At 36.3% G+C, this 18,872-nt stretch overlaps 1 protein-coding gene across 1 annotated transcript in view; it reads left to right on the forward strand.

The window, feature by feature from the left end:
• The window catches only part of FCHO2 (FCH and mu domain containing endocytic adaptor 2), a 123,906-nt gene extending 106,581 nt beyond the window's left edge, over positions 1–17,325 (forward strand). The window contains exons 23-26 of the mRNA XM_027604888.2: positions 10,021–10,220; positions 10,904–10,968; positions 14,429–14,593; positions 14,924–17,325. Coding sequence (XP_027460689.1) covers positions 10,021–10,220; positions 10,904–10,968; positions 14,429–14,593; positions 14,924–14,946 — 453 coding nt within the window. The 3' untranslated portion in view covers positions 14,947–17,325. The remainder of the gene's footprint in view (positions 1–10,020; positions 10,221–10,903; positions 10,969–14,428; positions 14,594–14,923) is intronic.
• The last annotated feature ends 1,547 nt before the right edge of the window (positions 17,326–18,872 follow it).

Genomic DNA, 18,872 nt, shown 5'->3' on the forward strand with positions numbered 1-18,872 from the left:
CAACATCAGTCTTAATAATGAAACACATAAAGCAGTTAAAGTCTGGAATGGCAAAGACAGCTATATTATGCTTGTTAATGGTATAAGATTTTTCTGGCGGTGTTAGAACAGGTAGACAAGAGAATAAACAGTAATAAATACTGGAAGGACGAACCCAGATATTACTTAGAAGTGATGTTATATTCCTGAAAAACCCAAGGAAATCAACTGAAAAGCTATTTGCTATAAGAGCGTTTAGTAAAGTTGAGTTTAATGCAAAAATTAGTAGCATTTTAAATAACCAGTTAGGAATTCTAATGCAGAAAAGATAATGATGATTAAAAAGAAAACAAACTAATCAGAGTTGGAGAGGTAGTATAAGATGGCAACATAGGAGGATCCTGAACTCTCCTCCTTCTATGGACACACTAAATCTACAGCTATATCTGGAACAATTTCCTCTAAAAAAGACCTGAAAACTACCTGAACAGTTCCTTCACGTTAGCAAACAAGAAAAGGGTCACATGGAGGCATGCAGGAGAGGCTGAGACCCAGTCTCCCCACAAACCCCACCTCCAGCACTGCAGTCCACAATCAGAAGGGAACTCACATACCTGGAGCTTCTTCCTGAGTGAAAGGTTCCTACTGCACATCAGGCATCCCAACTTTTAGGACCTGTACCTGAGAGAAGAGCCCCCAGAACATCTAGCTTTGGAAAGCAACAGAGCTCATGCCCATGATTCCCAGGGCTATAGTGATCTGAGAAACAGCTTTTAGAGGGCTCTCACAGAAATTCACTCACCCTAGGGACCAGGGCAGAAGCAGCCATTCAAAAGGTACCCAGACTATATGTGAAAGAGATTCATTTGCTAATCATAAAATGTGAGCCAGTGAGGCAAGGGCCTATAGGGATACTCTCCAGGGATAGAGGAGCTAGTGGGCAGCATTTTAGTGCTAACTTATGAAAGCTGGCAGGTGCCCTATATAAACATATATATACATATATATACATACATATATATACACACACACATACACACACACATACATTGTTTTATTCCAGACTTTTTTTTTTAAGTGGGTACCATCTTTACCATCCAGGGAACATAGGCTGAACAATGTCATTTTTGCACTCTCCCTCTGCCTTGCTACAGCTTGCTGGTATCTTCCACGAAGGAGATTATACACTTGTCTGGAGCCCTGGTTTTTTCAGCTGTTGCCTAGCAGATACCTGTAGATTGCCTGGTCTGGTGGCTAGCAGGTCTTATGCTTCTGGTCTTACAAGACTGTGTATATTTGTTTTATTTAAAAGCTGCTGCCTGATAGTTTGGCTTCCTTCCAATCAGTCTCAGTGTAGGTGCTGAGATTACCTCCTTTGGGATAATGACAGGTCTTGGCACACCTTCAACAATTGGGAGCTATTAAAAAAGAATAAGCTGCTTGGATAATCACGAAATGTCAAGAGACAAGTAGCAGCTAGCAAGGTTGGATGTTAAGGTTCATCTACATGAGGCTACTCCTTCAAGCCTGGGAGAGGTGGCTGTTTCATCTAATACATAGAGACAAACAGAGTCAAGCAAAATCGAGAAAGAAAAGAATGTTTCTAATAAAAGAACAAGATAAAACCTCAGAAAAAAATCCTTAATGAAATGGAGGTAAGTAATTTGCCTGATAGAGAGTTCAAAGAAATGGTCATAAAGATGCTCATTGAACTTGGGATAAGAATGGGTGGACACAGAACTTTAACAAAGAAATAGAAAATATAAGAAAGTATCAAATATCAAATGTAAGTCACAGTGCTGAAAAATACAATACGTGACTGAGAAACTAGAGGCATTCAACAGACTAGATGGAGCAGGAGGAGGGATCAGTGAACCTGAAGACAGGACAGTGGAACTCACCCAATCAGAGCAGCAAAAAGAATGAAAAAAGTGAGGCTAGCTCAAGGGTCTTGAAGGGGCAACATCAAGCAGACTAACATTTGCATTATAAGTGGTCCAGAAGGAGGAGAGGGTAGAGAAAAGCACAGAGAACTTATTTGAAGAAGTAATAACTGAAAACTTGCCTAACCTGGGGAAGGAAACAGACATCCAGATCCAGGAAGACCAGAAGGTTCCAAGTTAGATGATCCTGAAGAGACTTACACCAAGACATTTTATAATTAACATACCAAAAGTTAAAGAGGTCTTAAAAGTAGCAAGAGAAAAACCACTTGTTACATGTAGGGGGAACCGAGCCCCCCACCCCTATAAGACTGTCAGCATATTTTTCAGCACAAACATTGCAGGCCAGAAAGGGGAGAGCAGGATACATTCAAAGTACTGAAAGAAAACAGCTTCCAACCAAGAATACTCTACCCTGCAAAGTTATCGTTTAGAATTGAAGGAGAGAGAAAGAGTTTTCTAGATAAGCATAAGGTAAACAAGTTCATTACAACAAAACCAGCCTGACAAGAAATGTTAAAAAGACTTTTTTTAAGCTTGAAAAGGGCACTTAATAAGAAAACAAATGTAAGTATAAATCTCACTGGCAAAGGTAAGCATATGGTAAAGGTGTAGTGGATGACTTAGAAAGGTAGCATGAGGATTAAAAAAACAAAAATAGTAAAAATCACTATACAGTAATTAGTTAAGGGATACACTAGATAAAGATAAATGTGACATCAAAAACATCAAATGTCGGTGAGGGGAGACTAAAAATAGGTAGAGCTTTAGAATATCTTCGAACTTCAGTGGTTCTCAACTTAAAATAGACAGTTCTAAATATAGCTTGTTATATGTAAGCCCCATAGTAACTACAAAGCAAAAACCTATAGTAGATACACAAAAAATGAGAAAGGAATTTAAGCATGCCAGTAAATAAAGTCCTCAAACCACAAAGGAAGAGCACAAGAGACAAACTATAGAAACAGCCAGGAAACAGTTGACAACATGCCAATAAGTACATAGCTATCAATAATCTGTAAATGGACTAAATTCTCCAATCAGAAGACAGAATAGCTGAATGGATTAAAAATAATAAAAACATCTATATGCTGCTTGTAAGAGATTCACTTCAGATATAAGACCAAAGTTAAAGGAATGAAAGATGTTCCATGCAAATAGAAACCAAAAGAAAACTGGGGTAGGTTAACAGACAAAATGGACTCTAAAATAAGAGGAATTAAGAGACAGAAGGACATTATATAGTGATAAAGGTGTCAGTCTACCTCTACGATATAATATATATGTGCCCAGCATTGAAGCACCTGAGTATATATATAAAGCATATATTAAGAGACCTAAAGGGAAAAATTGATAGCAGTATAATAGGGGAATGTAATACCCCACTTACATCATCTAGACAAGATACCAGTAAGGAAACATTGTTCTTAAATAACATGTTAGACCAGATGGACTTAAAAGCTATATACAGAACATTCCATCCAAAAGCCAGAATATACCTTTTTCTCAAGTGCACATGGAACGTTCTCCAGGATAGATCATAGATTAGACCACAAAACAAGTCTTAATAAATTTAAAAAGATTGAAATCTTATCAAGCATCTTTTCTGACCGCAATGATATGTAACTAGAAATCAATTAAAGGAGGACTGGAAAATTCACAGATATGTGGAGTTTAAACAGTATGCTGCAGGGGCACCTGGGTGGCTCAGTCATTAAGCCTCTGCCTTCAGCTCAGGTCATGATCCCAGGGTCCTGGGACTGAGCCCTGCGTCGGGCTCCCTGCTGAGCAGGGAGTCTGCTTGTCCCTCTCCCTCTACCCCTCCCCCTGCTCATGTGCTAGATTGCTCGCTCACTCTCTTGCTCTCTTTCTCAAATACATAAAATCTTTTGCAAAAATTAAAAATATGCTACAGAACCATTGGGTCAATGAATAAATCAATAGAGAAATTAAAAATTCTCTCAAAACAAACGAAAATGGAAATACAACAAAAATTTATTGAATGTAGCCAGAGCAGTTCTAAGAAGGAAGTTCATATCAATAAATGCTTACCTGGGAAACAAGAAAAATCTCAAATAAACTTAACTTTACACATCAGAGAATTAGAAAATGAAGCCCAAAGTTAGTGGAATAATGGAAGTAACAAAGAGCAGAAATGAAATACAGATTAAAAATACAATAGAAAAAACTAAGCTGGTTCTTTTAAAAGACAAAATTGATAAACTTTTAGTTAGACTCACCAAGAGAAAAGGAGAGATGGCTCAAATAAAATCAGAAATAAAAGAGGAGACCTTACAACTTATACCACAGAAATACAAAGAGTCATGAGAGACCACTATGAACAATTTTATGCCAAAATATTGCACAACCTAGAAGCAATAGACCAATTTTTAGAAACATACAGCCTTGTAAGACTAAATCCTAATGAAGTAGAAAATCTCAATAGACCAGTTACTAGTAAAGAGACTGTATCAGTAATCAAAAACCTCCCAGCAACAAAAGTCCAGGACAATTCTACCAAACATTCAAAGAAGAATACTCATCCTTATCAAACTGTTCCAAAACAAACAAACAAACAAAAAACAAGAGAAGGCAGCAATTCCATTTTATGAGGCCAGCATTGAGGCCAGCACTGATAACCAAAGCCATACAAGGATACCACAAGAAAAGAAAATTATAGGCCAATATTGCTGATGAACATAGATACAAAAATCTACAACTAAATATCAGCAAACCAAATTCACCAGTACCTTAAAAGGATCATACACCATGATTAAGTGGGATTTATTCTGGAGATAACAAGGATGATGGTTCAACTTTGACAAATCAACCAACATGGTATACCACTAATGAAGTATAAAAATATCATCTCAGTAGATGCAGGAAAACCATTTGACAAAATTCAACATCCATTTATGATAAAAACTCCACAAACTGAATATAGAGGAAACGTATCTCAACAGAATAAAGGCCATATGGGACAAACCCACAGTTAACATCATATGCAGTGGGGAAAAGCGAATAGCTTTTCCTCTAAGATTAGGAATAAGAGAAGGATGCCTACTCTCAACAGTTTAATTCAACGTACTATTTTAAGTCTTAGCCAGAGCAGTTAGGCAAGAAAAAGAAGTAAAATGCTTCCAAATTGGAAAAGTAGTAAAATTGTCACTACAGATGATGTGATATATAGAAAACCCTGAAGACTCCACCAAAAAAACTATGATAACTAATAAGTTCAGTAGAGTTGCAGGATACAAAATCCATATACAGAAATCTTTTGCATTTTTGTACAGCAATAGTGAACTACAGGAAAAAAAAAAACTATGAAAGCAGTCCCATTTACAGTTGCTTCAAAAGAATAAAATGCCTAGTAATAAATTTAACCAAGGAGGTGAAAGACCTTTACACTGAAAACTTTGTAAGACAATGATGAAAGAATTGAAGGTGACACAAATAAGTGGAAAGATATTCTGTGCTCATGGATTGGAAGCATATTGTTAAAATATCCATAATAGCCAAAGCTATATAGAATTTCAGTGCAGTCCCTGAAGTTTCAATGCCATTTTTCACAGAAATAGAACGAAGAGTACTAAAATTTGTGTAGAACCACAAAAGACCCCAAATAGCTAAAGAAATCTTCAGAAAGAAAAAGCTGGGGGTATCACACTCCCTGAGTTCAAATGGTATTACAAAGCTCTAGGAGTCCAAACTGTATGGCATGGCCATAAAAACAGACACATAGATCATTGGAACCAAATAGAGTCCAGAAATAAATCAATGCATACATATTCAGTTAATTTGCAGCAAAGGAGCCAAGAATATACAATGGGGAAAGGGTAGCTCTACAATAAATATGTGGGGAAAATTGGACAGCTACATGGTAAAGAATCAAACTGGGCCCCTGTCTTATACCGTACTCAAAAATAAACTCAAAATGTCCATGTACTTGAATTTAAGACCTGAAACCATAAAACTCCTAGAAGAGTAAAAAAGTGGCTAAGTTCCCCTGACAGTGGCCTTGGCAATGATTTTTTGGATCAGACTCCAAAAGCGAAGGCAACAAGAGCAAAAATAAACAAGTGGGACTACCTCAAACTAGAAAGCTTCTGCACAGCAAAGGAAACGATCAGAAAAAGAAAAGGCAACCTACTTAATAGGAGGAAGTATTTGCAAATCAACCTGATAAGGGTTAATACCCAAAAGAATTCATAGCCAACAATCGGATTATAAAATGGGTATGGGGTATGAATAGACATTTTTCCAAAGAAAACACAGATGGTCAGTAGGGCACATGAAAAGATGCTCATCACTAGTCAGGGAAATGCAAATCAAAACCACAATGAAATATCACTTCACATGTGTTAGAATAGCTGTTATTAAAAAGACAGGAATTTACAAGTTGTGGAGAGGGTATGGAGAAAAAAATCTTTGTGTACTGTTGGTGGGGATGTAAATTAGTGGAGCCACTATGGAAAACAATATGGAGATTCCTCAAAAAGAAAAAAATATTCAAAAAGAACTACCATGTGATTTAGCAGTTGGACTCCTAGATACCTGTCTGAAGAAAATAAAAACACTAAGAAATTCATTTTCACTCCCATGTGTACTGTAGCATTACTAACAATAGCCTAGACATGGAAACAACCCAAGTGTCCCTCGACAGATGAAAGCATAAATAAGATGTTGTATGTATTTAATGGACTATTACTTGGCCATAATAAAGAATGAAATCTTGCCATTTGTAACATCATGGATGGACCTTGAGGGCACTACGCTAAGTGAAGTAAGACCAACAAAGACAAATACGGTATAATCCCACTTATATATGGAACTTAAAAAACAAAATGCCAAGCTCAGAGATCAGAGAACAGATTGTTGGTTGCCAAATAGAGGGTTCAGGGGGGTAGGCAAAATGGGTGAAGTGATTCAAAAGTACGAACTTCCAGTTATAAAATAAGTCATGAGGATGGAAGATAGTGTCCTAAGGTTAGTAAAACTATTGCATATTTCAGAGTTGCTAAGAGGGTAGATCTTAATCCTCATCATGAGAAAAAATAATTGTGATTTTGCAGTGTATACAAATATATTGAATATGCTGTCTGACTGAAATTCATGTCAATATACCACAATAAAAATTCTTTTAAAAATCTGTTACACCATCCTTTCCTATAGCCACAGTGAACAACAACAATAAAAACCAATTAGGAAAAAAACCTAACAATCTCTACTGAGCTGAATATAACTATAAAGGAATACTTTATTCAGATGAAGAGTTTAGGTGTTTCTAAAATAACTTACAAATTTAATGTAATCCTGATCACAAACTTAGTAGAAGTGTGTACGTATTGGTGTTTAGAAACTTGACAGTCATTTTCAGGTTCTCTAGAAGAATAAAGCTTGGAATAATCAGTTAAATGTCTTAAATGGTAATGTGGAGTAATGTTTGAGTTTTAATGGGAAAACTTTTTGTAAGGTGACAGTATTTATAGTAGTTTGGAACTGGCAGAATAGATGGCCAGATCAAAGGAAGAGTATGTCCAGAAATGGATCTAAGAATAAATGGAAAACTTGACAAATTAGCATTTCAAGGCAATGTGGAAATGATGAGTTTTTCAATAAATGGTACTGGGGCATCAGGCGGGAGATTTGGGAAAAAATTCACTGAATCCCTAACTCATACCTTTAAACAAAATAAAATCTGCATGTATCAATAATAGTAACAGATGAAACCATAAAGTTACTAAAATAAATCATGGGTGAATATAAATCTGTGGGTATATATGCAAGTGTGTATATATGTATAACTATATATATTTTACATATTTTGATCTTGAAATGTCAAGACCTAAGTGTAATACAAAACCCAGAAGCCATGAATGAGAGAGTGAGATCTTTGACAAGTAAATCAGCGTATATAAACTCTTTCTGTTAAAACAGATTCTTAAACAGAATCCATATTTAATCTGAGGGAAAAGTATTTGTAATATATAAGACCAAAGGGTTACTGTAAACCTTATAAATTAGTAAGTAAAAGGTGATTAACTCAATAGATAGGTAACTTACAGAAGATGCTCCATGTCAGTAGTAATGAGAGCAACGAATATTAAGACAGTGAGATATCAGTTTTATCCCATTAATTGATAAAAATGGGCAAGACTGCTCCATTAAGAGAGGTGTGACCACTTGTTAGAAGGTGTACAAGTTAATCAAACTGATTAGAAAGCAGTTCTTTTAGGTTGTTGAATTAGATTGCTGAATAGTCGAATTTTTAAAGAATTATTTAGAGAGCACGAGCAGGCGGGGCAGAGGGAGAGAAAAAATTTCAAGCAGACTCCGTCCTGAGTGCAGAGCCCAGCACGGGGCTCCATCTCAAGATCCTGAGATCACAACCTGAGCCAAAACAAAAGTCTGATGCTTAAATGACTGTGCCACCCAGGTGCCCCTGAATAGTTGAACCTTTAATTTAGCAATTCCACCTCAAGAAATCAGTTCTTCAAATATCACAAAAATGGGCAAAAAATGAAGATTAAGGTACAAAGGATATTCACTGCAGCATTTTATGAGAAGCCACTTAAGTACACATCTACAGAAGAGATTCATTAAATGAGTTACTACAGCCTTTAAAAAGAATGAGATCCATGTATGCATGCCTCCCAAGTGTGTAAGGTAATGTACCACGGTGTTAACAATGGGGAGTAAGAATGTCAAGGGATAAGTTTCCTGTTTCATCTGAAATTTTTTTTTTTAAGATTGTATTTATTAGAGGGTGGGGGGATGGGTTAGCCTGGTGATGGGTATTAAGGGGGGCACGTTCTGCGTGGAGCACTGGGTGTTATGCACAAACAACGAATCATGGAACACTACATCAAGAAGTAATGATGTAATGTGTGGTGATTAACATAACAATAAAAAATTTTTTTAAAAAGATTGTATTTATTAGAGTGAGTACAAGGGGTGGGGGGGGGTATAGAGGGAGAAGCAGGCTTTCTGTTGAGCAGGGAGCCCGACGTAGCACTTGATGCGAGGACCCTGAGATCATTACCTGAATCAAAGGCACATGCCTAACCAGCTGAGCCACCCAGGCGCTGCCCTCCTTGCCGCCATACTATTCTGAATTTTTAATAGAGTAATGGTATTAAAGTGGCTTGTGTTTCTAGAAAATAAATACTTTATAAAAAGTGCTGCCACTCAGGGCGCCTGGGTGGCTCAGTTGGTTAAGCGACTGCCTTCGGCTCAGGTCATGATCCTGGAGTCCTGGGATCGAGTCCCACATGGAGCTTCCTGCTCAGCAGGGAGTCTGCTTCTTCCTCTGACCCTCCCCCCTCTCATGTACTCTCTCTTTCTCACTCTCTCAAAATAAATAATAAATCTTTAAAAGTGCTGCCATTTAAATGGGCTTAAAGTTTATTCAAAGTATTCATTATTCTGTATTATTCAGTGCTTGTTTACTAGGAATAGCATGAAAGTATATATCATAAGTAGATAATAATGTATGTTACTGAGAAAAGGCAAAGTGTGCAGAATAAAGAATGAAAATGTAATATTAGTGTAAATTTAGACAGGGTGATCAGGGTAGGTCTCATTAAAAAGGAGTTATTTGAGCAGGGAACTAAAGAATGGAAAAGAATTGCACCATTTACTATGGGTCATGTGGTTAAACACTGGCAATTGGAAGTATTCTAATTCTCGACTTGCGGTATTGCATGATTTTTTTTAATTGAATTTTCTTAAATTCATAAGAAATCTTAGAATTCTGTGTTGGATATTGAGAGATACTCAAAAGTTACATGCATAAATAAGAATCACCTCATATCATATTCTGGACCTTGTACCTAAGCTTCTGAGTCAGATTTTCTGTATTTGGATCTACAGGAATGTGTATTTTGCACAAGTATCATGGATATTTTGATGTATGTAGTTCTAGATCCACACTTGGAGAGTGACTCTTACTCCTTTGAGATGAACCTGCTTTATTCTGCCTAGCAGTATTTCCGTCATTGTTTCTGATTCCAAGACCTCTTGTGGTCATGTATACATCTCAATAGCATGACTTGTTTACTTTTGGGGCAAAAAACTTTCTTGGGTTTTCTCTTTAAAGGTATCATCAAATGGTATTCAGTCCACTCCTCTAAATCTTGCAACATACTGGAAATGCAGTGCTGGCACCACAGATCTTAGAGTGGATTATAAGTACAACCCAGAAGCTATGGTCGCACCAAGTGTGCTTTCCAACATACAGGTGGTGGTACCTGTGGATGGAGGAGTCACAAACATGCAGTCCCTTCCCCCTGCAATATGGTAAATTTTAGATTTCTGAATTCTTGCTAAATTTCTGCTCCAAGTCCCAACTTCTAGAACCTATGTTCTCAAAGTTGTCTTGTAAGTTTGAAAAGTTTTAGTGCATTTTACCATGGAAACCATGGTAATGTATGAAAGATGCTGTTCATCCTAGTAGTCAAACCACAGTAGTCTCATTCCAAAAGTGGGTTTGCTGTCACCACCCAGACCTGAATGATACAGTACAACTTTACCCTTAGGCAAATTGCTTAACCTCTGTAAACTTTTTCTTAAAAAAAAAATTACTTTGCGAGTTAAATATAGCATCTAGCATATCCGTAAGGACACCTGTCTTATTAGTTTAGTAACTCTCATCTCTTAACTTCCTCTCTTGTTCCCTTTATTAATATGAGATTCTGACACTATTTGCTTCACTGATTTTCTTCTTTAGTAATGAAGGTACCAAACCACCTATACATTCAGTTTTCCTTTCTCTGACCAGAAGAATTTTGTAATCTAGTAAATTTTCATTAATTAAGATATTAGCATATATCATAAACACATCTTCACCGGGTAATACTAAAAGTAAATTTAGCCCTATAGTTGTTCTGGTGAAATATTTAAAATACAGTTACTTTTTGACTGCCCATCCATTTATTAGGCACTATACTGGACACTTAATTTGAAGATATTTGTTGTTACAGGAATGCAGAACAAATGAAAGCCTTGTGGAAACTCTCTGGTATTTCAGAGAAATCAGAAAATGGAGGTAAGTGTGTATATGCTTTTTTGTTTGTAATGCAGTGCCCCTGAAAATGTATTTTTTTAGGCATCTTTATGGAAAGGTTTTTCTTGGATTTTCATGCCTTCAGTTCTAGAATTGACCACTAGGTGGAAGTTAATACCTTAAATAAGAGTGCACCAGTTGATATTCAGAACACATTTTTTCCCTCTAGATTGAATATGCTTTCTCTGTTAAGAAAAAGCAGTTGTTTCACTGTAACTTTATAAAAACTGTGTAAATGTGTGTGCTCACATGGTAACAGTCAATTTACTTTAGTAGGTATTTTCAAGTAGAACCATCTATCCTGCTGGGTAACGTGATAACTAACTGAAACTCTCTTAACACACCCTTTAGGTCGTTCTGTTATTGGGGTCCTGGCCTCCCAGAAATCATGCAGAAGCTTCCAGACTTTAAAAATCCTCTTTCTTTGCCTTCCCACCTTCCTAAGACAACTTCTCCTAGTCGTATCACCTTAGTAAAACCAACCATCAGCAGCTTTTACTTCTCTGCTTATTATTTTAAGGAGAAACAAGTTAATTGCTTACTCCCACCAAGTCTCCATCTGTTTGTGTTCAAAATGCAAAGGAAAAATCTCTGCTGGGTGGTCACCCTAGTGTCTCCTCTAAGTCAACTTAGAACATAATTTCCAGGACCATCAAGTCTTTACTATCATTTTCTCTTAAAGTTAAGAGAATTCTCCTGCTCTCCTTTTTTTTTTAATTAATATATAATGTATTATTTGTTTCAGGGGTACAGGTCTGTAATTCATCAGTCTTACACAATTCACAGCACTCACCATAGCACATACCCTCCCCAATGTCCATCACCCAGTTACCCCATCCTTCCCCCCCCCCACCCCACTCCACAATCCTCAGTTTTTTCCCTGAGATTAAGAGGCTCTTATGGTTTGTCTCCCTCTCTGGTTTCGTCTTGTTTCATTTTTCCCCTCCCTCCCATGATCCTCTGCTTTGTTTCTCAAATTCCACATATCAGTGAGATCATATAATTATCTTTCTGATTGATTTATTTCACTTTCCTGCTCTCCTTTGAATGCCTAATTTAACCTTCAATAACTTTTCCTGTTAAGTAGGTTTTTTGGTTTTTTTTTTTTTTTTAGCTTTTCCAGTTTTGCTTAAGCTTTTTCTCTTTGAACATTTTAAGCATACTGTGATCAAAACATAAATCATTTTAGTAGGTTTTCTCATGTATTTCTTTATCAAGGACCAGCAACATATCTGTAGTGGCTATTTATTTATACATGCCATGCTGAATCAGACTTTTACTAGAGAAACATCTATTTGGTGAAATAGCCAAGATGATCTACAGTTTCTTTGTTGCTGTTTGCCTATTTTCAGGTGCCAGTGGTGCTGACTTTTACTCAAGCATTATGGCTTCTGGGGAGACAAATTTGAAATTCGTAGTTAAAACTAGAAGTAAACCAGAAATCCTGTTTGAATTGAGGGCTTACAACCAGTTAGCAGGGAAGGGAGGACATAGATTTTTTTCCCCTTAATGAAACCGTACTCTTTTAAGTACTAACGAGGGAAATTGTTCCTTCAAAAGTAAGATACAAATTTTCTAACCAGATATTTTAATAGTTTGCCTCTGCTGTGCAGGTATGGAGTGCGTGAAGAAATGGAAAAATCTTTTAAATGTGGTTCTGATTTGGTTAGTCAGCCTTTAAAAAGAAATATCCAAATTAGAATACTGTAAAATAGGAATATGTTTCTACTCTGGCATTATGCCCAGAAGAGGGACAGGAAATAATTCTCAAGTTTAAAGACTGCCAAGGTGGCTGCTCTTGGCCTATGTAGTAGCACTTTCACAGAATTGAATTGCCTATCAAGAGAACTGTAAAAGTGTAAGGAGGGTTTGGACAGTGGTTAAGAATTAGACAGCAGTTCATCCCCCAGCTGGTCTGTGCCATCAGGTGCAGTCCTGCAGGCTGGATCACGGTTATGGTATCTTCCTCCAGATTTCCCTCTGTGGTGTTCAGCTTCTGTGCAAGGAATCCTAGAATGTCACTCCTGCTACCTAGCAATTCCATCTCTTTTCCTTGACCGGAAACCTGAGCATGCCCCTAGACGACTCCTTTCCCCCTCTTTTGACTCCAACTCTGAAATATCTTTCAAATGCACATACTTCTTTCCTTTCCCTTAGCCTAGTTGAGATCCCCTGTTTAATCAACTGTCACCTAGAATTCGACACTGTTTTATTGGCTTTTAGTTGGTTTCCCTACCTTGCATCTTGTACTTCTGTCCCCTTTTGAGATACTAATCTGAAATGTTTTTGTCTTCCTTATCTTAGCGGCTCCCTATGATTATTTCTTATCGTGAATTGTACAGATACTTCGAACGTGTTCCTTCCTCCAACTCTAGTCTTATCTTCTGCCACTCTTGCATCCTGTTCTCCAGCTCTTCTGCAATGTATGCAGTTCCCTTAAAGGCCCTGTGCTCTCTCAGGCCTCCCATCTCTGTACCTGTAGTTACCGCTGCGTGCAATTCACATTGGGCCCATAGCTCTTGAGAGCTCTTTTACAGCATTTATCATATTCATAATTATTTGGTTTACAGTTTCTGGCACACAGACAGGTACGTTGAATAAATGGTTATATTGAAAAGAAAGCATCTCAGAACTACCTAGTTGACCCTTGACCAATGCAGGGGTGAGGAGTGCCGAACCCTCTGCACCCCAACCACCCTGGCGGCACTGTAGAGTCAAAAATCCACATATAACTTTGACTCCCCCAAAATTTTATTAGTAATAGTCTACTGTTGGCCAGAAGTTCTACTGATGACAGTTGAAAATACTGTTCTATGTATTCTCTACATAGATATTGTCAAAATAAAGTAAATAAAAGAAAATGTTAAGAAAATCGGAAGAGAAAATACATTTACAGTACTGTATTGATGGGGGAAAAAATCCATGTTTAAGTGGACCCACATAGTTCAAACCCATGTTGTTTACAGGTCAGTTGTATTTGGCATCATAGTACCAGTTAAATTTGAAGAAGCGGAGTAGAAAATCATGTTGATACAGCTTTCCCAGTCTTAGCTGTCTTTCCTTCTTTACCTCTCCCACCCCCTTAATATGGTAGTTGCTGTCATTTCCTTTTGACTTTATTCCTACTCGAACTCCTCCTAGGGTTTCCCTCTGAACTGCCCTCATGGACTCCCTTTTTCTCTTTTGACTTACTTCCGCATGTGTCTGTATGTAGCACGCGGAATCTCAGTAGGAATCTACCAGGGTGTTTACTATTAAGTCAGAGAGAAGCAAGGATTAAATTAATTCAGATTCACTGAATAAAGTCTGCTTTGGAAACAGGACAGTGGTTTGTTTACTGTATACATTTTATGAATTTGGCATAGGACATAGTTCATCTTCACTTGTTTCTATGTCAATTTTATGTTGCCCTATGTAAGTTCTTTTATTCTTTGCCTTGTAGGTTCTGGGTCCCTCAGAGCAAAATTTGATCTTTCAGAAGGACCTAGTAGACCCACCACACTTGCAGTGCAATTCCTCAGCGAGGGAAATACCCTCTCAGGAGTAGATATTGAACTTGTAGGCACTGGCTATAGGCTTTCCTTAGTAAAGAAGCGGTTTGCCACTGGTAAGTTGGGAGATTTTAAGTTTTTAATGTACATGGGAAACATATTCGAACAGTAAGTTTCTAAGCAACTGTTTAAATTGTCAAGCAGTTTATAATCTAAAGTCATGGAAACTTTCTTCTTTGACCTTTGTACAAAGTACCAGGTAGAGACACACCTGGGAGAGAGTAATCATGGTCCGGACAGCTGGACCTGGACAGCTGTGATCTGTTTCTAATGTATTGTAAACAGCAGGTGGGAACTGAGTTTGTGTATCTGTACCCACAGTGAAAATGTCCTCCTTTGAGTTCATTTGAAAGTGTAATTGCTGGGGTCTGCTTGGTGTTTTTCAGGACGATACCTGGCGGATTGTTGATAGACCTGGGAAACTGGTTGGCTCAAGAGAATTACAGGCCTGCTATCCTGTGTTGTCTGTTCTTTCCAACTCTATTTTAGCTTGTATTAGGTCTTTGAACTTACACATATTTGAGAACTGATTACAAACATTAAATTGCACTTTTGAAGTGAGTCATCAAAAGCAATAGCACTGAAATGATTTTCAACTCTGTTAATGATCAACTGCCATATTCCAGAAGCACCTTTGTTGAGATTCTCAGTAAAATGAAGTTTTCCTAGGCTGAAATTTTACATTATCTTCAGTGTCTGAGTTGTAGCGTATTATCACGCCTAAAATTTCAGGAGAGCAAGCACAAAATAATTCAGCTTTCCATTAATTTTTAGAGTCAGAAATTTCCTAAGTTTGATATTGAATGGAGACACACAGAACGTGAATTGTAAGTTTTGGATAATGTTAATTTAGAATACTCAATCAAATTGAGTTATGTGCCATAATCAAACCAGAGTCCAAGGCGTATGCAAAAAATGTATAATTTGATTCTCATATAAACATTAATAAAGTGTAGATGGTGTTTTGTATGATTTTTTTTAATTCTCAAGTGCAATGTGTTTTAAAATAAGCTTGCAAAAGACCGCAGAGGAATTTACTTCTGCAGTTAGTTAACTTTATAGAATTTGTGATTGTTTTTAAGAATTAATGCTGTAGATTTAATTTATTTTTATATGGATTACATAATGTGTGCCTTTTAAAACAATAACAAAAGCCAGAAATGTGCCTATCCAGTTTGTGTTCATTAACGTGCCTCACTTTCCCCCCCCCCCCACAGTCTGGATCTTCTATCTTAGGGTGGTCATTTTTACAAGATAATTGCCATTTCTGTAAATACCTTTGGCCTCAGTTGGGAAGGGAATTCAGAGTAACTAAAGGGTAATTTGTACTTAAAAACCCTGGCTCACTTCTTTAGTAATACACTGTAGCCACTAGAAAGAGAACTATACCTAAGGGCATATGTTTACAGGGGGGAAAGTTACCTTCAGTTATTCCACCTAAGTATGTAAATCATAAAACAAACATTGAAAAACTGATTAATGGTTAATTGGTAACTGCTGTTTTATTTCTCAACTTGGCATTTCCCTTCATTCTGTTTATCATTGGAAATTTATATACATTTACTGAATGTGAGCATGAATTTTGTATTTTGTGAGGAACACATTTAAGAAATACTAGTTTTGGCATTGGAGAAGTACTGCCAGTTGTTTTCATTTCAACAGTTGGAAAAATTACCAATTTATATGTTTTTATTATTTAACTGCCACCTACTAGAAATGGGGAGATTATTTGAAGTGATGGATTGGGTTAAGCCTTTCTTGAACTACTAATATTAAATAGTAAAAAACCTAACTTTGTAGCAAATCCTGATTAACTGAAAGACTTAAAATATTTTGGACAGTTTCATAATTTACAAATGGGAGTTTTATTTATAAGGATAAATGCCAGTGTCTGCATTTTTACATAGAAGTGATAAATTGTGTTATATAATTTATATAAAACCACTAATTATTCTGTTAAGCTTTACAGAACATAAAACCCCTACTACTAGACACTTATGTAATGTCTTGCTCTACTAAATATAGCAGGAAATCTACTTATTAGCAATACATATAACACAATATGTGCTTTTTAAATATATTCAGTGTTAGCCCAGTTCTAAATTTAGATTTGACTAAAGCAACACATTAAGACAATTTGCTGAAATGTTCATCTTTACTACATAGCGAAATGAGAATTGCTAACTCTTACATTGTGTTCTTTTAAATGCCAATTACAGTCCCTTACTGGAATCTTAAATGTAACTGCTTTGTAATTGGGCTGCTTTTAATGGGCAGTTAATACTTTATTATTGGACTTGACACCATTACACTCACCATGTTTGTTTTTAAATCAAGTATTACCTGAAAATGTTCAAATTAGTGAAATGGTTAAACTTCTGCACTTTCTTAATTACCACAGTCTTCATACCAAGTGTTGATACCTACATTTGTATTTAGGCGCAGGTTACAATTTTGAAGCCATATGAGTTTATATTGATTTTTTCATTTAAAAATCCACTAATGGTATAAAAAAGACCAGTAGATTTTCAATGGGAAATGTATTTAGCAAGCTGGTTCTTGCTTATGTATAGTGATAAACTTTGTAGCTGCCTTCTTTAACCAAGAATTTGTAAACACAGAACTCTAACAAATGTGAGTTTTTAAGAAATATTATTTACTACTTTGAGTTGTAATTAGAACAATGCAAATCTATCTTACACAATTTTGTAAATATTTTTGATTTTTCCATAAAATGTAAATTTTACATAAAAGTTGTGCCCTTAATAAACATGTAATATATAATTTATCTGTTGGTTTGTGTCTTTGTACCCCTACTGATAGGACAAGGCAAGCTAGGTAAGGAGTAATTGGTTTTGAACTTGGTATCACCATTTAGACAGGCATACAGATTGATCTGTTAATTTTAATTGGTTATATCAGAAAACTTTATTTGCAGTATCACCTCAAAATGTAGAAATTGTTTAATAAGAGATTTTTAAATATATTTAAATGCATTTTCTAATGTATAGTTTCTAAATATATTTAAATTGATATTAAGCTTTAGCAAAGACTTTCCTCCTGATATAACAAGTGATTACTTGGCCTTTTCCTTATGGTTGCAGTGTGGCTGCCACAGGTCCAGAGTATATAATTACATCGGAAGCTGGGAGAAGGGGCAGTGCCTGGTGTATCTGTCCTGTCAGGGGAAAAAAAAAAAAAAAAAAAAGCTTTTCCAGAAGCTTCCACCACATTTGTGCTTATATCCTGTTGCCTAGTATTGTGTAAGAGAGGCAGAGTAAGCAAGTAGTCTTTATAATGAAAATGAGCGAAGGAGAAGGGACTGGACAATAGGTCAGCCACAGAATTCCTAACTGCCTAACTGGTACAGGAGTATTTCCTTATGGCTTATCGCCAGTCAGATCTTTGCATTATTCCAGTCAATTTCAAGAAAAAAAAAGGGGGGGGTTGTTTGTTTTTGTTTTTTTAAGATAAACAGCAATGGGCAGGGCAAACTTGAAAATCTTCTGTTTTTATCTTTAGGAAGAATCTATCAGTATAACCTTTGAATAGAATAATTTGAAACCAAAGCACATCACTATCTGTGGTGAACATAGATGCCAAAATCCTCAACAAAATATTAGCAAACCACATTCAACAATCCACTAAAACGATCATTCACAACAGCCAAGCAGGATTTATTCCAGGGATGCAAGGATGGTTTAACATACACAAAATCAATATAGTATACTCTATTAACAAAATTAAAACTAAAAATGATATAATCATTTCAAAAGATGCAGAGAAAGCACCTGACAAAATTCAACATCAATTCATGATAAAAACTCCCAACTAAGTGGGCAGAGAGGAAATATACTTCAATATAATAAAGGCCATATACAGCAAACCCACTGTTCAGTGGGTGAAATGCTGAAAGCTTTTCCTCAAAGATCATGACAAGATTAGGATGTCCACTCACCAGAGTGCTGGAAGTCCTACTCATAGCAATCAGAAAGAAAAGGAAGTGAAAGGCCTCCAAATTGGTAAGGAAGAAGTAAAACTCACTAGTTGCAGATGAAGGATACTGAATATAGGAAACCCTAAATACACCAAAAAATTATCAGAACTAAAAAATTCAAGAAGGTTGTAGGATACAAAAATAAATCAGTTGCTTTTCTATACACTAAAAGCAAAATAGCAGAAAGAGAAATTAAGAAAACCAAAACCCATTTACAATTACATTAAACAGTATAAAATACCTAGGAATACATTTAACCATTGAAGTAAAAGACCTATACTCTGAAAACTTTAAGATAACTGATGAAACCAATAAAAGACAACACAAACAAATGGGAA

The sequence above is a fragment of the Zalophus californianus genome, chromosome 5 (assembly GCF_009762305.2).
Source record: "Zalophus californianus isolate mZalCal1 chromosome 5, mZalCal1.pri.v2, whole genome shotgun sequence".
Taxonomy (NCBI): domain Eukaryota; kingdom Metazoa; phylum Chordata; class Mammalia; order Carnivora; family Otariidae; genus Zalophus; species Zalophus californianus.